This window comes from Microtus pennsylvanicus, chromosome 3 (genome assembly GCF_037038515.1).
Source record: "Microtus pennsylvanicus isolate mMicPen1 chromosome 3, mMicPen1.hap1, whole genome shotgun sequence".
NCBI lineage: Eukaryota > Metazoa > Chordata > Mammalia > Rodentia > Cricetidae > Microtus > Microtus pennsylvanicus.
In genome coordinates, this window is record NC_134581.1 from 20,383,064 (window position 1) to 20,405,951 (window position 22,888).

Genomic DNA, 22,888 nt, shown 5'->3' on the forward strand with positions numbered 1-22,888 from the left:
AAATTCCCACTCCCTCCCCTCCTTTCACTCCCTCTACAGACCCTCCTACCCCACCCCCTCCAATCCTAAGGGAAGGCAATGCACACTGTCCTCTGGAAAGTCCTACTACATCTAGGTTGAGCAAGGTATACATCCAAAGAGAATAGGATCCCAAGAAGCCAGTATATGCAGTAGAGACAAATCTCAGTGTCACTATCAGTGGCCCCTCAGTCTGCCCCAACTGTCAACCACCTTCAGAGGGACTTGTTTGTTCCCATGCTCATTCCCTCCCAGTCCAGGTGGAATTGGTGAGCTACCGTTAGCTCAGGCAAACTGTCTCAGTGGATGAGCCCCTCATGGTCTTCAATTCCTTGCTCATACTCTCTCTCCTTCCACTATTCAACTGGATTTTGGGAGCTCAGTCCAGTATTCCAATGTGAGTCATTGCCTGTTTCCATCTGTTGGACGAAGGTTCTATGGTGATATTTAAGATAATCATCAGTCTGACTACAGGGTAAGGCCAGTTCAGACACCCTCTCCTCTATTGCTTAGGGTCTTAGCTGGGGGTCATCCTTATGGATTCCTGGGCATTTTTCTAGAGCCAGGTCTCTTGCTGTTTTTCATTTATTTTTAATGTATATATTGTTTTGCCTGTATATTTGGGTGCTGCCTTGTCCCCATGGAAGCAAGAGGACATTGGAGGTCCTGGGACTAAAGATGACTGTAGGTGCTGAGCAGCGTGTTTAACTTGTACTCTCTCCACCTTAGGTTTTCAGATAAGGTCTCAAAATGAATAACTGCTTAGATTCTGGAACCCTACACCTGAGTTTTAGGGATCCAAACTCAGGTCTTCATGGTGGCTTAGCAAGTACTTTATGCACTGAGCCAAGCCATGCATCTCCCTAGGTTGTGATATTTTGAAGCATATATTTTGTCACCTTTTAGTAGATTTAGTTGTATGTTGTTGGAGGGGAGGCTGCTTGTTTATTCCCGGCTGCTCAGCGCCGAAACTATATTAATTGAATCACTGCCACTGTTGGGCCCACTAGCTCTAGCTTCTTATTGACATTAAGTTAACCCATTTCTATTAATCTATATATCACCACATGACAGTGGCTTAAGGGCTAAAGTTCCCAGTGCCTGTCTCCAGCAGCTCCATGACTTCTGACTCCACCCTTCTTTCTCCCAGCATACAGCCTAGTTTTCCTCGCCTAGTTCTGTTCTTCCCTGCCATAGGCTCAAAGCAGTTCTTTATTCATTAACCAATAAAAGCAACACATAGAAGAACCTCCCACACCAGTATATGGCTGGTGCCCCATGGAGCCCAGAGATCAGATGCTTCTGAAGTTGAAGCCATAGGCAATTGTGAGCCACCTGATAAGGGTGGTGGGCAGTCCTCCAGAAGAGATAGATATATGCTCTTAACCTAATCTCTGACATCCCTCTTGCTATATGTGGAACTCACTCTGCAGCCTAGGCTGGACTCAAATTCACTGACCTTCCAACCCCACTCTGAATGCTAGGATTACAGGTGTAAGCCATCACATCCAGCACATACTTTTTTTTTTTTAAAAATGAAGTTCTATATATTGCTAGGATTGAGATAAAAGAACATTGGCTGGGTGTGAATCTCAGCATGCAGAGTTGGGTTAGACAGGGCTACATAGTTAAGACCCTGTCTCAAAACAAATATATGTTCTTTTTTCTTTTTTGGTTTTTCGAGACAGGGTTTCTCTGTGGTTTTGGAGCCTGTCCTGGAACTAGCTCTTGTAGACCAGGCTGGCCTTGAACTCACAGAGATCCGCCTGCCTCTGCCTCCCGAGTGCTGGGATTAAAGGCGTGCGCCACCACCGCCCGGCTTGTTCTTTTTTCTTAACCACAAATATAATTAGCAATTCAGTTCTTAAAGTTTGGCAATCTCTTATTGCTTCAGCAGAGCTAAATGAACAGATAATACCAGTGTGAGTTGCTGTTTTTTATTTTTTTATGTTTTGGTGCTCACATTTGACAAACATGGAAATTTATATATATACATTTACATATATACACATTTAAATTTAAAGCCCCAGCTTCATTAAACCCCATGCTTAGGCTGTTAAAAATAGGTAAAATGGCAAGAATATATATATCTATATATAAAAGAAATCAGGGAAAATGTGAAATAACCCCAATTGGTAACTTTTGTTGCTTTTATGAACTAAGACATTTTGAAACAAAATCTATTTCCTTGTTAAACTATTACAGCTTCAGATATTTACAAGAAAAACAATTATGCACTCTGTGGCCTGACAAACTAGTGAAGTTCCTTTTTATTACAGCAGTCAATATTCAGTGATTCACATTCAGCTGTTAAAAGCATCAGGTTCCCAGAAGCATTATGTTTTGAAGCAAAGTCCTTCAGATGTATGTCTTCAACTACACAAACCCATCATAACAATCTTCATGCTGTAACTGAAATTTTCCTCCTTTTGTGCTGCTGGGGATTAAACCTAAGGCCTCATGCATTCTAGGCAAGGACACTATCACCAGCCTATAACCGTTTCTAAGACCAGCGAACATTCACTGATGGCTAAAGTAGTTCGCTAGTGCACTCGAGGTCGTTTGCTGACGTTCTCTGCAGGAGTTCTCCTCTTCTGGGATAGTCCTGGCCCAAATTCTTTATTTTGGAGTAAAGCAGCTTCTGAAAGATGATAATTATCAGCACAAGGAGGTGATTCCTAGGATGGGAAGAAAAAATTTCCACATTTCAAATTTGTAGGCAATGAAGCAACAGATTTTATTCCTCTGCTTTTTTATTACAAAAAAAAAAAAAACAACCAAAACGCCAAAACAAAACAAACAAACAAAAGGCATTCCCAGTTTCAAGGTTTGCCAGTCCCCGGCAGAATAAAGCTCGGGTGATATGTGGTTATCTTAATGGTTTCAAGTTAAAATATGGATTGATGGGGGTGTGTCCTATACCCCCAGATAGGTGTTTCCATCTCCGTTTACAGAAAAACGTGTAAAGGACTTAATGAGAATCACAGTCACATAAATAGCTGGTAATAAGGACAGCATTAAAGCCTTTTTAACTTGACTCCAAACCCCTGCATCTTAAACCAGAAAATTCCAAACCCTCCCACCACAATCTTTTAAAAAACAAAACAGGGGCTGGAGAGATGGCTCAGAGGTTAAGAGCACTGCCTACTCTTCCAAAGGTCCTGAGTTCAATCCCCGGCAACCACATGGTAGCTTACTACCATCTGTTATGAGATCTGGTGCCCTCTTCTGGTCTGCAGGCAGACATGCAGGCAGATTACTGAGAATACTGTATGCATAATAAATAAAAACCAAAAAGTCTCTGTAGGCCAAACTGTCTTGGAATGCATTTTGTGTCCCAGAATGTTTCAGATTTGCAGTGATCCTCCTGTCTGGATGTTGAGATGGAAGGCCTGAACCATCATACTAATCCCATTTTTTTGAGAAGGTCACTTACTGACCTGGAACTGAGTCTGTGTCCACCTTCCCAGTACTAAGATTACAAGCACGAGCCACCATGCTTGCCTTTTTGGATTCTGGGAACTGAACTCAAATTCTTGAGACGGCTACAAATCAAATGACTGTAAAACCAAATGGTGGGGCAGAGTAGCACCAAATCTCTTCTAGAAAAGGCCCAATAATGAATACCATGTAATCCTAGTACTAGGAAGCAGAAGCAGGATGCCCTGCAAATTTATGGCCAGCCTGATCACATAACTTAAATGTATACTTAGTCTATAACCCAGGACTTGCACTACTACCCATTGGAAAAGTACACCCTACAGGGACCCGTACATATTCAGTGGTTTCATCAACAACCAGAAGGAAAGTTAATCCAGGTGCTCTATTCAGACAGAATGTTAATGTAATAAAGAAGGATGAGTTACCAACATACACCATCACTTGGACCATGGACACTATGCCACGTGAAGCCTGCCACCAAAAAGTAAATGTTCTCTAGTTGCAGGTAGATGAAGCTCTCAAACAGGCTAAGATTAATATATTCTGGGGACAAATAAAACAAGCTTAGCTCTGTGGGGGCTGGGATAGTTTATTGAAAAGGGTCTAAGGATGCTCTCTGATATGGTCTTGATACAGACTGCAAGGTCATCTATGGGGAAACTGACTCATAAAATGGAACTATGATCTACAAATTTCACTGTACAATAGCTCTTCTAAGAGAACAGTAAATACTGGATCAAAGTTAATGATATACATGCTAAGTAAGGAAATGCATGCTCTGATTCATGTGAATGCATAAAAAATGGGAAAAAAGGAACTGATAAAGCAGATTATTAAAATGTTTTTTTTTTTTTTAAAGTTTTTTGAGACAGGGTTTCTCTGTAGCTTTGGAGCCTGTCCTGGAACTAGCTCTTGTAGACCAGGCTGGCCTAGAACTCAGAGATCCAACTGCCTCTGCCTCCCGATTGCTGGGATTAAAGGCGTGCACCACCACCGCCTGGCTAGATTATTAAAATGTTAACTGTACAAATAAATGTTAACTTTATTTAACTTTAGACCTAGGAAGCAAGTATACGGCTTAAAATTCACTGATTTGGGGCTGGAGAAATGGCTTAGCAGTTAGGAGCACATAGTATTCTTGCAGACCCCTGAGTTTGGTTCTCAGCACCCACAATGGGCAGCTCACAGCTGCCTATAAACTCCAGCTCTGGGAGATTAAACTCTCTTCTGAACTGTGTGGACATCTGCACAAATAATACATGTGTACACAAATATACACACACGTTAAAAAAAAATCTTAAAAATATTTATTTTTTATCATTAAAAGCAAATTGTACTAGCAGATTCTTTTCATTCACAAAACTAAACAGATGGCATATGAACAGATGATGTCTGAAGAGGGCAGGGTGGGTCTCAGTTACTGCTGGGAACCAAGTTTGAGTCCCACAACAGCCATTTCTCTTACCCCTGAGCTATCTCTCTAGTCCCTCTACTTGCTTTATTTACAGTTGTTTAAAAATGTGAGTGTTTCATTTGCATGGATATCTGTGCTAGACCAGAAGGGAGGGAGCATTAGGTCTCCTGGAACTGGAGTTACAGATGGTTAGGAGCTGCCATGTGGGTGTTGGGAACCAAACCTGGATCTTCTGTAACAGCATCCAGTGCTCTAACCACTGAACCTTCGTTCTAGCTCTGCTTTTCTGCTTTCTTTATAATAAGCCAAATATTTTAAAAAACTTGTAAAACTTTTTAAAGCTACTCAGATTTCTATAAACCTGTCATATTTAAATTTTATGCTAATAATGTTTAGACATGTCAAATACAGAAATTAAACTAAAACTGAAAGGGTCGACAAGAGAACATACTATTAATTAGTAGCAAGATTTGATGTGTGGCTATTTATCTACAGAAATAAGCCTATTTCTGGAAATAAGCAAGTGTGGGGCCAACAAAATGACTTGGCCAAGTACAGGCACTTGCCACCAGCCTGATGACCTGAGTTTAATCCTCTGAACACACATGGTAGGAGAGAAGCAATTCCTGCAAGTTATCTTCATACTGGCACACATGTGCCACCCCCCCCCCCCCACAAATAATAACAATAATGATAAGAAATGGAAGTGAGAAGAGAATGAGACAAACCAGCATGAGATAATCGGCAATGTACTCTGTTTTCAAGCAGGCCATGTTCTGGGCAGTAGCCTCTTCTATGAAAACTCTGCTCTCATCAGGTTTCAGTTTATTCAAGTCACAAAAAAGATGTGTAGCCTCATTAAATAAAGGTACGGGATGACCAGGTAACACCTAATGAAAAACGAAAAGTATCTCAATCCCCTCCTGCTGCACAGTGGTTCAGCTGTGTAGTATGCACTCAAGAACAGCCTCCAACTGCCTTCCCCCCAAAAAGCAGAGTGAATGGAGACATCACAGGAACCTTGCTGGACATGTTCTGTGCAAACCTGCCCCCAGAACAGCAAGAAACTACTCCAGGACAAACCTCTGCTCCTCCTGCCTGAAGAAGACGCTTAAACCCAGCTTCTCGGGGCCGATCAACACATAAAATAACCTTCCAGCCACTAAATGCTCCCTATTTAAAAAAAAAAAGTACATGCAATTTTAATATACTAAACATTGAAAATGTAGAGGTAATTCATACATTTATTTTTACTTGTTTAATGTCCATAAGTAACTTTTTGTCAGGTTTTTTTTTTTTTAAAAAAAAACAAAAAACGTATATGGGTATTTTATCTACACACACCCACACCATATCACTTGCATGCAGAGCCTGCAGAGGCCAGAAGAGGCTGTCGGATCCTCTGGATTTACAGATGATTGTGAGCCACCTTGCAAATGCTGGGAAGCAAACCTGAGTCCTCCGGAAAACAGCAAGTGCTCTTTCTCCAGTCATCTCTCTAGCCCATTAGCTTTTTTTTTTTCCCCATACAGCTCAGGCTAATTTTCAGTCCCAATGTAGTTGAGGCTGGCTCTGAATTGATTCTTCTGTCCCCCCAAGTGCTAGGATTGCAGGAGTATCCTACAATGGACTGAAATGTAATTAAAACAAAAACCACCTCAATTTGTTCGCAATTAGTCAACAAACGAAGCAAACCAAAAATTCTCAAAAGAAATCAAAACGAAAGGCTAGAGAGATGATTTAGTGGTTAAGGGAGCATACTGTTCTTGCAGAGGACCAGGGTTTAATTCCCAGCACCCACACAGGCAGCTCACAACGGCCTGTAACTAAGTCCACGGTGTCTGATATTCTTCTGATCTCCTCATACACATAAATAAAGAAAATATATGTGGACAATAAATACTTGAAAAATTGTTTGAGTTTTAGCCATCAGGAAAATAAAAAGCAAACTAAGGTGAGATTACATTTCACCCTAGCCAAAATAGCTACCATCAGAAAATAACAAGAAATGCAAGCAAAGACGGTGTGTGTGGGGGGAGGAATCCCATATATTGCTTAATGCTGGCATATAATATATAGTATATATAGTGGAGTATTACTTAGCCATAAAAAAGAATGAAATCATGTCACCCACTGGGAAATGGACAGAACTGGAGATCATCGTTTGAGTAAGCCAGACCAAGAAGGACAAATAATATGTTTTCTCTGTATGTGGAACCAAAATTTTAAAAATTGAAGGTTAAGGAAATAATATTCTTACTCAAAGGATACAGATTTTGGGTCTCAGACTCCTTTGGGAGAAATCTGTGGACTCAGTTTAGGACTATTCCAGATGCTACACCCTGAAGAGACAAATTACATTTAGAAGACCCATATCTCACTGTGCAACATAATAAATACTCTTGTTTTTTGAGACAAGATCTCTGTACAGAGCTCAGGAATTCACAGACATCCTCCTGCCTCTGTCTCCCAAGTGCTGGAATTAAAAGCATGTGGCACCTGCACAGCTACAACACAAATTTTAGCTCAACATAGAATGCACAACAAAATATCAATTAAAGAATAAAAGATAATTAGAATTACTTGGTCAGGCATATTCTTCAAAACAAAAGTCCTAACACTGAATCCTATCTGTAGTATCTATACAGTCATCACGTAAGTGTATATGTCCGTACCTCAACAATGCCTAATTCTTGTCTTTGTTGGATTCTTTTCCTCCACCTCATTGCTGCAAGTGCCAGTTTTTGCTGGTGTTCAGTGACATCAGTGAGAGCATCAAGTATGGAGCTACTGCCCCATTCATAGTCTTCTTCCTAGAAAATCAGGCCAGTGAACTTCTGGTTCCTCTAATATAGAACACTGTGCTCTGTACAGGTTTCTGGCTCTAAAAAGCCTTTGGTCTATTAAGATCAAAGCTGGATGTTCAATTGTTACATATAGAGAACGCTAAACATTTTGTGAACAAATACAGATTCATTCAGTTTTATGTTAATAATCAAGTACAGCTGGCTTTTAATTAAAACCAGAAATTCATTTCCCAGAATCAAACCCCTTGGCCAGAGAGCTGTATTTTGGCAACTTGTTAATATTCAGGATATTTGGCTTCATGGGAACACAGAGAAGGCATGAACTAAAACAATTCTCAAGGAACTCAGATTGGAAACTTCAGAATCTACAAGGTAGATACTTCTGTGCTGGCCTGTTTGTGACAATTTAAACTAATTCATATAATGAGCTAACAGTAAAAAAAAGGCTTACAATGAGATATCGTGATATGTCATGTTAATATAAGTTCAATAAAAAACATTGACAAATTAGATAACAAAAAGTTAGCAGGCCACTCATTTTTGAATGCCAAGAAAAATATTTAAGAAAAAGGAACGTGACTAAAGCAACCTGAGCCTGTAAACTCTGTTTTGTTGCTGAGATCCTTATACATGGTGGCTACATGTGGTTGTTTCAATTACCTGCATAACTGTATGATCAGGGATCTTGTACGACATTTCCAAAAGAATGACCCTTCCTAAGCATGTGAATACACACCTGCACAAAGCATCCCGCTGTCCTGCAAGCTTCCAAATAGGTGCGATGAAGTATCCACTTGCCAGATGCCATGGAGGCTAGGTACTTCTCATTGCGCAATGGGTACCCCACAACCATGTGTGTGCACCTGGGGTCTGAGCACTGCTTCTCAATCACCAGCCCACCTTGTTTAGAGAAAACAATTGATGAATACACAGGAAAACCCTCTACTAGGTTTCTTACCATCTTTCTAGAAGATCATTGTCATCTCAACTGTGCTTTAAAATTACTTATATAAAATAAACAACCTAATAAAAAACGCTGACATATAGATATGTAAAAGTAACATTCACTTCATATTATCACCCCCTCATTCCTGCCTTTAGCATACCATGACACAGTGATCTGAAATGCAGATTAAGGTTTTGTAATAATCAAAATTCCAGTGCTGACTCATGCACACTTGAAATTCAGGTCCTTGTAAGCATGCAGCAAGTACTCTACACTGTGTGTTCTACCTGCATGTATATCTCTGTAGCAGAAAAGCACAGTACCTATGGAGGCCAGAAGAGGGCACTGGATCCCCAAGACTGGCATTATGAGATGTTGCAAGCCACCATTGGGGTGCTGGAACTAGAACCCTGGTCTTTTAACAGTGCTCTTAGCCCCTCCCACCCCTATTTTTTCAAACAGGGTCTCACTGTGCAGCCCCATCTGACCTCAATGAGATCCTCTTGCTTTAGCCTCTCAGCTGCTGGGATCACCAATGCTTGGCCCTGTCATTTCTGAATGATTTCTTTTGCTATGTCTAGCTATGAGATCAATGTCTCTTAGAGTGACTATATTGACTCTATAGAGCTATCAAACAACTAAAAAAAAAGCTAGTGTAGATTCAGATGGCTACGTCAAAGGAATAAAAAACAAAACAAAAATCCCGCAAAACATTTCACTGATGTTTTATGCTGACTAAATGCTGAGTGATAGTTTTCATATACTAAATTAAATAAAAAATATTTTTAAAGGTAATTTCACCTATTTCTTTTGACTTCCCAACATGTGGTTACTAGACAGTGCGGTGTGACTCAGGAGGCCCACATCCTGTTCCTACTGCAGTCTAGCTACAATACATCAGGTCTTCCAGCTTGCCTCTCCCAGGTGCCAGGGAGAGTCTGACCCAGCTAAATCTTTATATTCTTAGGTCCCATGACCTAGTAATTTTAGATGTAGATTAGATCTGTACAAAATCAAAACCCTAATGCTGACTCAATGTGTGGGCTTAAATAAGTTACCATGTTCTTTTCTCAATGTCTCCCCATTACACATGATAGAAATGCTGCATTTGTATTCCAGTATATTATAATAATGGCATGTTTTAAAGGAACTACCAGAAGAAAAAGTTTTAAATGAATATAAAATACTGGTACCTAGTTTTTTAATCAGGTGGCAGTACTCAGTCCGCTCTTGGGCATTCAGAGATGACATCTGGAACACATACTGCTTTTTAAGTTTTGTAAGATTCTCCTCCATTTTTTCAATCTAGAACGCAGTAAGTTTATTTTAGAAAAAATTAATATGAAAACTATTTCCAGGTACAGCTATTTTATAGTAACATTTTAGTCATTCTTTTAAGGTACCAAATATATATATATATATATATATATATATATATATATATATATATATATATATATATATATATATATATACACATACACATACATACACACACACATATACATATATATATATATATATACTGTAATTCAATCAAAAAATTCAATTTTTAAGTAATGATGAGTCTAATACAGAGAACAAATTCCCACTCCAGTGTAAGAACCACACTGAAAGTCAACATTACCATAGAAAGGATCAACGAACCTTGTCAATAGGTTGTGGAGTCACGAGTGGCTTGTTTGGGGGGAAAGCAGTGCTGGGGGCTTGAGGCACAGGCATTAGATGCCTATCTGTTGTTGGAGTTTCTGGTTCTTCAGAGATTGGATGTTCTGGAGCTTCGGTCACACATAAGACTAAGGGTAAGGGAAAAAATACAGTGTGATAGTGTACAAATATAATTTAGAGCAAATTCTAGAGAATATTCTCATTTATTTTGGTCAAAATAAAATGACCCATGAATTCTGCAATGCAAAAGTATACAAAGGGTGAGGTGGGGATAGGATGGTGATATCTGCTGTGACAGCGGTAGCTTGGGAGACTGAGACACGAGGTTCTCAGGTTTGGAGACCTGCATGGGCACAACCTTGCCTCAAAAACAAGCAATACATGTAGAAGAGAGAAGTCAACTAATGAACTCTGAAAGGGCACGTGTGTCATCTGGGTTTCAGGAGCCCTTCCTTTCATCCAGCACAGGAAGATAACCAACCACCCAGTATGAAGAACGGGGAAAAGGGAACCCAGGAAAAGCTCACACAAGTCAAAGAACAAACACAGTATAAGCTTGGTGGGATTCAGAGAGTTAAATAAAAATGAGTTATAGGGAAAAAAAGCAACCACCACCTAACAGACAAGAAAAGAGGCTAGAAAGAAAGAATTGCTGTGTGAGTCATGTTTGTAAAATGGCTTACCCTAAGTTTCTACATGTGAGGATCAGAAAACATTTTTCAATTGATTGGTACAGTACTAAAGTCAATTTGCATGTGCAATACAGGGAATCCCAGTGTCTTTATGAGGTCAACATGCATATAGTTCAACCCAACAAGTTTTCCTTATTACCCTGCTCAGCAATTTCTGAACGGCATACAGGCTCTCGAGAAGGAGAATCATCCAGTTTTTTAAGGTCAACCTGAAGCTCAGAATACTGTGTGAGGTAGCTAGGCCACTGCAAGTTGCTGGCGAGCCTTGCTCTCTCCTCCCTTGCTGTTGGGTCATCCCAAATGATCTGCTCATTCTGGGAGGGCTCTGTGTTGATATCAGGCACTATCTGTCTAGACTGCCTAAGAAATAAAAAGAGACAATTTTAAATAAGTCACTACTGAATCAAAGTCATAACATCAGTGCGTAGTAGAGATACATAGTTTTATTGAATAAATCAATCTAAGACATCTTTCTTTTTTGATATAGGGTCTCTTTATGGAGAATATAACTTTAAACTTGAGGTAACCCTCCTGCTTCTACCTCCCAAGTGCTAAGATTTTAAGCAGGCATCCTAGTTTGCTTTCCACTGCTGTGATAAGACAACATGACCAAAAGCAACTTGGTAAGGAAAGGGTTTATTTCAGCTACAGTTGTAACCCATTGAGAAGAGAAGTCAGGATAGGAACTCAAACAAAAACCCGGGGGCAGGAATTGAGACAGAGACTAGAGAGGAGTGCGGCTTACTGGCTTGCTTTTCACATCTTGCTCAGTGTGCTTTCTTACACAACCCAAGAACACCTGCCCAGGGGAGGTACCACCCACAGTGGCTCGACTGTCTCACATCCATCATTACTCAAGATGTTCCACAGATTTACCCACATGCCAATGTGATGGAGGCATTTTCTCAAATGAGGTTCCCTCTTCCTAGATGACCCTAGCTTGTGTGAAGTTGATAAAAACTAAGCCAGCATAATACGCACCAACACAGCCAACTAATTTATTTTTAAATTTCCTACTGGAAATTTTTTAAATGATTTATTATTTTTACTTTTCTTTATTTTTGGTTTTTCGAGACAGGGTTTCTCTGTGTAGCCTTGTTGTCCTGGAACTCGGTCTGTAGACCAGGCTGTCTTCAAATTCAGAGATCCGCCTGCCTCTGGGATTAAAGGCCTGTGCCACCACTGTGTGGCTCTATTTTTATTTTATGTGCATTGGTATTTTGCTTGTATGTATATCTGTATGTCAGATCCCCTGGAGATGGAGTTACAGGCAATCTTGAGCTGCCATGTGGGTGATGGGAACTGAACTCAGGCCCTCTGGAAAAACAGCCAGTGTTAACCAACCATCTTTCCAGCCTATTGGAAATTTAAAGTGACCGTCTATTTATATTTCAAAAAAAAAAAAAATCAATTTTTTTAAATTCTAAAAACTGCTACATTTAAAAATGGGATCTTCCTTAATTCAAGTTAGGGAAACATGATAATGTTTAGAAAACTGTAGTTACTAGATTTAATAAAAGCACTTTAAATTTTCTTTTAAAGTTAGGTATGTATTCCAGGCTGGCCCCCATCTGCTCTGTAGTGAAATCCTAATCCTCCTCCCTCTGGCTTCCACGTGCTGGATTACAGGTATGCTCTACCATGCACACACATCACACACTCACACACATATACACTCACACACTAATACACTTTAAAAACCTGTTCTAAGTACTACGTACACCCTTAGTGTTTAGTGCTAACGCTAAGGAACAGAGTGGACTGACTGCCCACTGAGTATACTTCATATGGAAAAGTGGATCCTAGAAAATTTAAGCCTCAAAGTCAGAACTGTACAACTGTGTTACGGGAGGTCCTCCCACTCCTCCAGCCTATGGCCGCTGAGAGACCACGCCCCAAAGGGCTGGTATCTCAGCGGCTATTGGCTGGAGGAGTGGGAGGACCTCCCGTAACACAACTGCTTAAGCAAGAAGAGAGAGGAGCACCCAGCCAGCAGAGGATGAAACCATGATGACAATGGGATATTAACACACGCTGTTTGAGTTAAAGCCCCAACATTAACCCCTTCATAGGTCTTAAGAGTCTAAATTTCTGCTTTATTTTAAAAATTTACAACAACAAATGGTGTAGCCTAGCCCACCAATCCAAGTGACAGGTGCCTCACTCAGGAGCTTTCGTCCTCTGAACCCATGCCCGACAAGCACAAACCTGAGTGCCTCCAGGACTCGACTTCGTCCACTCCGAGCAGAGCGAGTACTGTCAGGAGTTGAAGAAGCACTATTACAACCGCTTCTTGACAGGCAAGTCCTCTGCGCAGGCGTCTTCACGATGCAGGTTGCTGACATGATCTCTTGTAATTGCTTCTGGAAGTTTTCTCTCATCTCCAAGGTCTGTGTCAGAGCTTGAAACAAATAAAAGAGTCAATATCAATAAAGAGCAATAAAGAGACATCTGTGTCTGTCCCCCTCTCCCGCACCCCTTTGCTAGTTTTTGAAGCGAGGCTCCAGTGTGTAGTCAGGCTGACCTCCTACTTGCGCTCCCCCTGTTGCAATTTCTAGAGTGGCAGGGTTATACGCATCACCAAACTCCGTTAACACTTCTCTTATGAATCATATCTTACACTATTTTGTCTAGATCTGGTTGAATAAACTTTGTTGACATATACTGAATGCTTACATAAGAATGTAAGGCTAGCAATGTCACAGAACAAGAACTGTTTCTAAAATGAGGACTCCTTCATTAGTCCCTTTCAAGAGCTCCTTGCTTGCTTCTGAGCCTTTCTCGTTGTGCAAACTACACTGAGATTCATATAGTCATACCTGATTGTCTTCAATAGCTCTACTTGTTTGCTTGCTTTGGGGAATGGGGTCTTGCCACATAGCTCAAGCTGGCCTTGGACTCCCCTCCTGCCTCAGCCTCAAGTCTTGGGATTACTGCTATAAAGCACTAGCCAAGCTTTCACTAATCTTTGAAAATGCAGACCAAAACATATTTATCTTTTATTTCTATTATAGACTAGACACTGAATTAGATACCTAATTAGATACCACTGGAATGAACAGAATGGAATAGGTAAGTCAGAAAGAAAGTTCTAGTAGGACAGGATGGATATAAGGAGAAGCTAGGAAGTAATATGCTAAAAGAGAATATTCACATCTAAATAATTAGTGTAGCACCATCTGCAATACCAAAAAATTCAAAATAACCTGTCAATGCTGATTAACAAAAGACAGCAAGATAAAGCAGGGTAGTATGTGCCACATACTACATTACCAATTAAAACTAAGATACACTGAAGCAGTTTATGTGTACAGATACATCTTGCTTTATCAGACTTTACAAACACTATTCTATGGCTTGCGTGCACACCCTAACATGTGTGGGTTGAAGCTTGGTGGGTGGTGTGGTGTAGTGGGTAGAATCCTTCAAAGATGAGGCCTAGTGTAAGGTGGCTGGATCATTAGGAACCCTGCCTGAGAATCAAGTAATGGTAGTTTTCAAGGAGCTCAGGCTAGTTCTGCTGTGAGGTGATATGACAAGACTAAACCTTGTCTAACTTGCTCCAGTCTTTCCATACAATGACACTCACCTACTTGCATTCTTTCCATTTCTGATAAATACTCCTGCCATGATGGGATATAGCCTTGTCTTCACCAAAGTCCACATAGATCAAGCTTAGACTTCATTCTCTAAAGCTTTTTCAGCTAAAAATGTCTCCTTTCCTTATATATTACCCAGTTACAGGCATTGTTTTATAACAACAGAAAACAAAACATTAAAACAATGCTTTTTATTAGCAAACTGAAGTTTGTGGCAACCACATATTAATCACTCTCCAACTCTTCCTAATGATTCTATCTGTGGTCACCTGTGACCAGTGACATCTGTACAAACAGCAAACTTAAATACTATGTGTGTGCTCTGTCGGATCACCCCCATCTCTCTCCTTCCTGGGACCTCCTCAATCCCCAGTAAATATTAAAATTAGTTTAATTAATACTCTACAATGACTTAAGTGGTCAAGTGAAAAAAATAGTCACACATCTCTATCTACCTCTAAGCTAAAGCTAGCTATGACTGAGTGAGAAAGGCATGCAGGAAGCCAACTTAGGTAACAGGGCATGACTCTTATACAGTCAAGCTATGAACGCAAAGAGAAAATTCTTGGATGAAATTCTAAGTGCTAATCCAGTGAGCACACAGCTTATCACCGACACGAAGCTGCAGGATGAAGCTGCAGGACGAAGCTGCAGGATGAAGCTGCAGGTGACTGCACCTAGACTGGAAGGAGATGACTACAGAGCTGCTTAGCTAGAAGTCATCACTCCAGCTTTCTTATTAGTGGCAAATATGGCTGGGGCTCTAAGTCAAAACAAATGTTCTCAAAAGTAAAAAAGTGAAGCCAGGTGTGGTGGCACAGGCCTTTAATTCTAGCACTTGGAAAGCAGAGACCTCTGAATTTGAGGTCAGTCTGGTCTATAGATCAAGTTCCAAGGCAGCCAAGGTTACAGAGAAAACCCTGGAGTTGGGTAGGGGTTGATGGGGCAGTGGCAGTAAAAAGGGTAAAAGTGTCTTACCTCCTTTACAGTCATTTCTTCCATTCCCATTCTCTAGTGCTGAGTCTTTGTTAACTGTGACCGTGCTGTCTTCTTCTCTAGACAAATGATCTGGCTATTCAAAGAGAAAAATTATAATTTCACAAAGTCACTGCATAATTTCCCAGAGGTCTACTTCCAGCTTAGGAGGAGCATGCTGTCCACACTACCTACCTCAACATCTTTAGATGCAGAAACTGTTGAGGGCAGCCGGCTATTACAGAGCCCGTCATCTTGCACTGTACTGATGTCCAGGCTCATTTTGGGATTGTAAGTGTGTGGATAAAGAGATTCAGGAAGATGCTTATACTCTTGAGCACACTGAAATACAAGCACAAGTTTTAGAAAGCAGGTTTACAGTGAGCAACTCTATCATGTAAATAACAAATTGGGGCCTGGGAGATGACTTAGCAGTAAATGTCCTTGCTCTATTAATCTGGTGACCTAATTTCAATCCCTGGAACCATATAAAAGTGGAAGGAGTGAAATGAACTCCACATATACTCATGCACACATAGTAATAAATTAAACAAATAAATATGTAACAAATCACCCTCACTTTTATAATGTAATGCCCACTTAAATATAATTCTGCCTCTTTATTTAGCAAAGTATGAATCACTCTGGCGAGAACCAAGAAAAAAAAACAAAACCACAGCTATGAAGTATATCAGCATGCTAAATCAACTCTCCTCAAATATACACTTTTCATCTTTTGTTTTCATATAATTTTAAAATTATATTTCTATTTATATTGTGGGAAAGGCAGGGGTAGTGCACATGAGGAGTGAGTGTGAAAGTTGGGATACCTTGTGGGAACTGGTTCTCTCTTTCCACTGTGTGGGTGCCAGGAACCAAATTTAGGTAGTCAGGCTTGGTGGTTAGAGCCTTTACCTTCTACCATTTATTTTACTTACTCTTCATACAATTTTCAAAAAGAGAAAGGAATCAGAATTAAAATAATCACTTAAAATTTGGTAAATATTTAAGCAATAAAGATCTTAAGTTCTGAGGCTAAAGAAATACAAAACTCAAAAGCATGACCTACATACAGCTCAGATCTTGGGGGTCCCCAAAGGCCTTCATGTTCTAAGTACAGTCCACAGCCCTGTGGGTTGTGTCCTGGAGGGGAGCAGTAGGGTCTGAACTTTTCTGTCATCTCTCTTTCATTTCCAAGCCACCAAGTGGGCAGTTACAGCCATGTCACACAGTTAAAAAAAAAATTAGCAAATGTATTTGCATTCACTGAAACTGGTTTGGGCTGTGAAGTATTTGTACATTTCCAATCAACCAGGAAGGGAGGGAAAAAGTTCTGCTTACCTCTAAAAGCCAATGCTCAGAAACAATATGTACCCCTCTTTCTTTTGCAGATTTATATTCTCGATTACTATCATGTGCCCGACCCTGATAAATGAAATGAGTCACCGACTCATCAAAACTCCACCTGAAACAACCACATATGGCAAAAGGAATAACTAAGGGAAATACCAATCCATTTTAAACAGAATATTCTGATACACAAAATTCAAAGAACTAGAGGATAGGCAAGAACAGTAAATCGGCAGGTTTTGCATCCTGACAAATGTTAATGACTCCATTCTTAGGTATACAATGTAGGAAGATGTTAGAAGAGTACTTTCAAAATATTATTATCTTCTTTATACTTTTAAAAATCCTTCTACTTTATGTGTTATCACTTTTCAGTTATAATAAGTGTTTTCAAATTAATAAAACTTAAGGCACTCAAATTCATTATCAGTCACTGGCCACCACTCCTTGTATTTGCTCTATCACAATCTGCCTCTGTGTCTCTGTGTTGAGAATTAAGTCCAGGTCTCTGTGTATGCTAGGCAAGACCTCTACCACAGCCTGAGAAAACACTGGAGACAGGATCTCATTATGTAGCCCTGGCTGCCCTAGAATCACGATGCACACCCTCACAGAGACTGACCTGTCTTGCCTCTGAAAGTGCTGGGATTAATGGGAGTGTGTACCACCATACCCTGCCAAGATACATTTTTAAAAAATTTACAATAAACTACAACATTTTAAAGGGCCATCTTACGCTAGGAGGGTTTGCTACTGTACTACCTGACTGATAGTACAGTAGTCAGCACTACTCACAGAGAACCACTAAGACATAAATAAATTCAGTCAGCCCTAGATGTACTGACTAAACTCTGAAAGGAAGAACTCCTTTACACTATGCTGACCATTCATGGATCACAAGCTTCCAGAATACTAACACAAATAAGCTTCACAAATATGTGTTACTTCTGTAAAACAAAAGAATGAATTGTTACGTGGGGAGTATTTTCAAAGGCAATGCTAAATTAAATTGGAGCGGTTTTATTAGATAGTGTACACAAGCGGGCAAAACAAACGCTTCCTTGTAAAGCAGCAGAAAGCTTCTGGTTCCCTCTGAGCTGCAGCATAAATGAGCACCAGCATAAACGTCGTACCTACCTGTACTCTGCTCCCAGGGAGGCTGCAACCCCATTTAGTTCACTCTGCTTCTTACTGAGCTTTTTACTCACGCATACCACAACTTTGTCAAGGGGTTTTGGGGCCTCTTCCTGTACATGAAGAATAAAGAACAGATCGGCCATGATTCTTTGACATGGATTAGTGACATCTTCCACTTAATAAGAAAATCAAATCTACCTCTTCCAAATGGGCACCCTTCGGCTCAGGGCTGGCAGGAAGAGTGTTGGTGTTTCGGGAACTATTTGACAAAGCAATTTTCAGGTTTCTGACAATGACTTCAGAGAGTGGTGAGCTCAGTTTCCTTTTCTGGGTGGCAGTTCTTGGGGTTTCCAAGGCTGCAAGGGCATCCTATATTTAAGGATAGGAAAAAGGAAGAAACAACAAAAAAGGAAGAAGGTGACATATGAGGGAAAGAGGGAAACAAGAAAAAGATTATGTATTTGACTTCTTTTCCTTCCAAATAATTAAAGGACTGAACTGTAATTTAAAATTTTATATTATAAAGAAAAAAAATTCCAACCAGGCGGTGGTGGTGAACATTTTTAATACCAGCACTCGGGAGGCAGAGGCAGGTGGATCTCTGAGTTCAAGGCCAGCCTGGTCTACAGAGTGAGTTCCAGGACAGGCTCCAAAGCTACATACACAGAGAAACTCTTGTCTTGAAAAACAAAAACAAAAACAAAAACAAAAAAAAAGGAAAGAAAGAAAAAACTCCATATTCTTCACCAAGCATTGAATAAGAAGCTGAAGAGATGGTTCAGCAGTCAAGAGCATTGACTGCCCTTCCAGAGGACACAGGGAATCAATCCCCAGCATCTATATGGTGTTTAACAACTGTCTACAACACCAGTTCCAGGGAATGGGACACCTGTTTTTTGTGGCTACCAGGTTTCACATGGTGCACAGATACATATGCAAGTAAAACAACCATGCACACAAAAATAAAGATTTTACAAACAGATAAATAAAATCATTAAGCTTACTTACCTTTTAAGTAGTGCATGCCACATTTACTCAAGAGTTAAAATTGCAACTCCAGAAAGGACTCCAAACCACAATGAACACAGAAGGAAACAAAAAAGCAAGAATGGTCAAGAAAGAAACTAATTTCAAGAATAGGTAAAAAGCCAGAATGAAGCCGGGCAGTGGTGGTGCAAATCCTTTAATCCCAGCATTTGGGAGGCAGAGGTAGGCGGATCTCTATGAGTTTGAGGCCAGTCTTGTCTACAGAGGTCCAGGACAGCCAGGGCTACACAATGAAACCCTATCTGGGGGGTAGGAGAGAGAAGGGTCAGAATGAGACAAGAACAAGACATGGGGAGAGCTCTATGCAGGGACTGGTTCCTTCCCCCAAACAGCCAGAAGAGATGGAAGTTAACCAGGACTGCACTGGAGGCTAAAGTATTTACAGACTGGTGTAGGAGCTTGAGCACCACTGAGGAAGGTTCTAACATGACAATGGGTGATGAGAGCTCTAAAACAGATGCCTCTCATCTGGGATTTCTGCAGATTAAATGGAGGAAGACACTCCTTTATCAAGCCTCACGCTACTATCAAGCACTGCCTGACTGAACACAAAAGACACACATGTTCAACAAAGTTCGTGAGAGCAGTCCTTCTACTGTAAAATGTGGTTAACAAAAAGTGACGCCCCTCAAAAAGGAAAGATCACGGGGGCTGGAGAGATGGTTCAGAGGTTAAGAGCACTGGCTGCTTTTCCAGAGGTCCTGAGTTCAATTCCCAGAAACCACATGGTGGCTCACAACCATCTGTAATGAGATCTGGTGCCGTCCTCTGGTGTATGGGCATACATGGAGGCAGAATGTTATGTACATAATAAGTAAATAAATCTTAAAAAAAAGGGGGGGGGAGATCACAAAAGATGTGAATGAAGTGTTCAGGAATGTGAGTTCAAAAGCTTTCTAGCACCCAGACCAAGCAAAAGATGCCTCTGGAGAAGAGTCCAGTCAATGGAGACGACTTACTATACCTGCCACATCAACTCTAGGCTTTGATCTCTGAAACTATCTTCAGAAACTCAGAAGTGCTAGAGAAGGAAATTAGTGGAAAAGCCTCAGGTACAGATGGAACTAAGTAAGCTAAAAGCTACATCTGCTAGTTTCACAATGGCAGCTGTTCAGCAAATGTTTATGCTTTGTGCTGGGATACAGCTCAGGTGGAGAGTGCACCTAGCATGCAGAGCCCTGGACACATTCTCCAGCATCACACTTCAAGCATAGTGACCAACACCTGTGATCACAGCACTCGGGAGACGGAGGCAGAAAGACTAGAAATTCAGTGCATCCTTGACCACATACTGACACTGAGGCTAGTCTGAGATACATGAGACCCTGACTCAAACAAACAAACAAATGAAAAGGAAAGTTACAGTTTACACAATGCTTTATCAACACAGTTATGATGTTCAATGAAGCTCATTGATGCTGGGCTAACGAGGTGTTAATCAGAACCTGAAAATGATGTTAAAGAAAAAGATCAGATTTTAAGGTATTAAAATAGCCTTGTTTTGTGAGCCATGCATGGTGCCTCATGCTCTGTATGATGTCTGTATACACTGCATATTACAATTTATTACTGTCAAAGCTGTATACAGTTGTATCTTATCATACTGAAATTGCTACTCTTATAATTCAAGTAAGCATTTGGGTTAATTAGTGTTTCTTTTTTAATAGAACATAACAAAAACAAACAAACAAACAAATACATAAAATACTTCCTGTTTCCAAGGCCCCCATAGTCTTGAGGGAACGCTACCGCCATTCAGGTGGCTTGCTCATTTTCTTTTGCATATGCATAGTAATTTATACATACAACAAAATTTATTTGAACTATGGCAATAAATAAATCATTTTGGTTAACAATTTTCAGTACAATGATACAACTAACTCTGTATGCCATTTGGAACATAAAAGAATAAAAGGAGCCTTAAGTGTTCAAGATACTAAAGTTAGCAACAGACTATAAAAACACAACACTACATGCTATTGCTGTTGCCCTGGGCTGCCTCTGAGAGGTTGAAGTTAAAGTCCCTATTGCTGAAGACACCACACAATTCACAGCACTCAGAAGATTTGCACTGGATCTGACATCAAAGCCTCCCTTTTGAGGTCTAGCTTTCATAGTACTGGAAGGTGTTATGCAAGTTGTCAAGGGAGGGAAACAATCAATAGTCCTACCCAGCTGTGATGCCTGAGAACCACAATAATCACCAGCACAGCAAGATATCCCTTGTACTTGTTCTTGTATCTTGGCAGCACCCAACTGTCTAGCTGGACTTAAGGCCCACCCAACAGGAGAGAAATGTCTCATACTAGAAATCTAGTCAACTACTTAGGGCTAGTGAGGCCACAGATCTGAGAGAAGAACCTGCTATATCAGCACAATTCCTAACCACCTTCTAAATATTTAACCTTATACCCACAGAAACCCTCATCAAAGAAATTTCTCTTGCAACAGATGGAGACTTGGTAATCCTGGTGTACCAAGTCCCAAGGCTCAGGGACCCTCATGGAAAAGAGGAAAGAAAGATTTTAAGAGTCAGAGGACAAAGAAAGAAGTCTGATGTGAGAGTGAGTCTCCTAGCAACAAGAGTGAAGCTACACCCATGATACTTCAGCAACTTGACTACCTAACGTTACAAGACCTAAAAACTGCAACACAAATAGATAAGCCCATGTTGAAGGGCTCTCATGGGGCCCCACTTAAGACAGCTATAGGCAACTGATGGCTAAGAGAGGGAGATTTAATTTTTCCCAGAGATGAATCTCCTAACTGATAATCCAACACCAAGTGGTCAGTCCTCATATTATTATATACACACAAGCAACACTAAGGGACTCAGCAGGTTCTTTTTAAATGTAAAATATCTCTCTGTGGGGGCCTTGGAAACAGGAAGTATTTTATGTATTTGTTTGTTTGCTGGATCTCCGAATTCAAAGCCAGTGTTGGTTATATTCTGAGCCCTTGTCTCAGAAGGGGGTAGGGGAATCTATACCACATACCAAAATGGAAGGAGGGGAGGACATCAAGCAAACACATAATATAAATATAAATATATATATATATATATGATGCAAGTATAAATTATTAGAAAATAATATATGACAGAACTTAGATAGAGATAAGAGAGCAGAGATTGAAATCCTAGAACCAGAGCAGCTAGGCCTCAAGCCAAAAAGCAGTAAACAGGAAAGGGTAGTTTGTAATATTAAAAGCCACATTCTACATTTTGACCAACTGAACTCATACATACAAATGTGCCAACTAACACAGCAACTACCTACTAAAAACAAAAACCATGTGAGATTTTGAAAGAAAAAGAATTACCAAACAAGAAACTTACAAACATCACTTAATATATAGGATAGGTAAATAAACACCTATTAGAAAAGGGTATAAAAGACTTAGGTCATCAAGAAGTTAGCTCTTTTATATTAGATATGAATCAAATACTACACCTTAGATAAAACACCACCTTATGATAAATGAATTAACAACAGTTATGTAGAACATGAGCAAATCTACACAACAGAGGCTAAACAAATCAAACTAAACAGATGCAAAACAAAAAAAAAAAAAAAAAAACAAAAAAAAAAAAACCCTAAAAGCTCCCAAAAGAAAGGTGGAAAAAATATCTTGGGAAGTTGAAAGGAGACTATTTGAAAATGTTTTATTAGTCTTGGATTTGTAAATAAATTTCCAAGGGTGACTGACCATACTGTTTAGATCAAACAGAAAAACCACTCATCTCCTCTAAGAGAGGGACTGAAGAGTTAAGGTTACACTAGGGACTTCCAGAA

At 40.1% G+C, this 22,888-nt stretch overlaps 1 protein-coding gene across 3 annotated transcripts in view; it reads right to left on the reverse strand.

The window, feature by feature from the left end:
- Positions 1-1,972: 1,972 nt before the first annotated feature.
- The window catches only part of Topbp1 (DNA topoisomerase II binding protein 1), a 53,349-nt gene continuing 32,433 nt past the window's right edge, over positions 1,973-22,888 (reverse strand). For all 3 annotated transcript variants that reach the window (XM_075964828.1, XM_075964827.1, XM_075964826.1), the window contains exons 15-28: positions 18,246-18,416; positions 18,048-18,157; positions 16,902-17,025; positions 15,756-15,902; positions 15,564-15,657; positions 13,195-13,387; positions 11,126-11,346; positions 10,274-10,422; positions 9,820-9,931; positions 8,417-8,580; positions 7,549-7,686; positions 5,957-6,046; positions 5,602-5,763; positions 1,973-2,696 (exon numbers count right to left, since the gene is read on the reverse strand). In XM_075964828.1, coding sequence (XP_075820943.1) covers positions 2,562-2,696; positions 5,602-5,763; positions 5,957-6,046; positions 7,549-7,686; positions 8,417-8,580; positions 9,820-9,931; positions 10,274-10,422; positions 11,126-11,346; positions 13,195-13,387; positions 15,564-15,657; positions 15,756-15,902; positions 16,902-17,025; positions 18,048-18,157; positions 18,246-18,416 — 2,010 coding nt within the window. In that variant the 3' untranslated portion in view covers positions 1,973-2,561. The remainder of the gene's footprint in view (positions 2,697-5,601; positions 5,764-5,956; positions 6,047-7,548; positions 7,687-8,416; positions 8,581-9,819; positions 9,932-10,273; positions 10,423-11,125; positions 11,347-13,194; positions 13,388-15,563; positions 15,658-15,755; positions 15,903-16,901; positions 17,026-18,047; positions 18,158-18,245; positions 18,417-22,888) is intronic.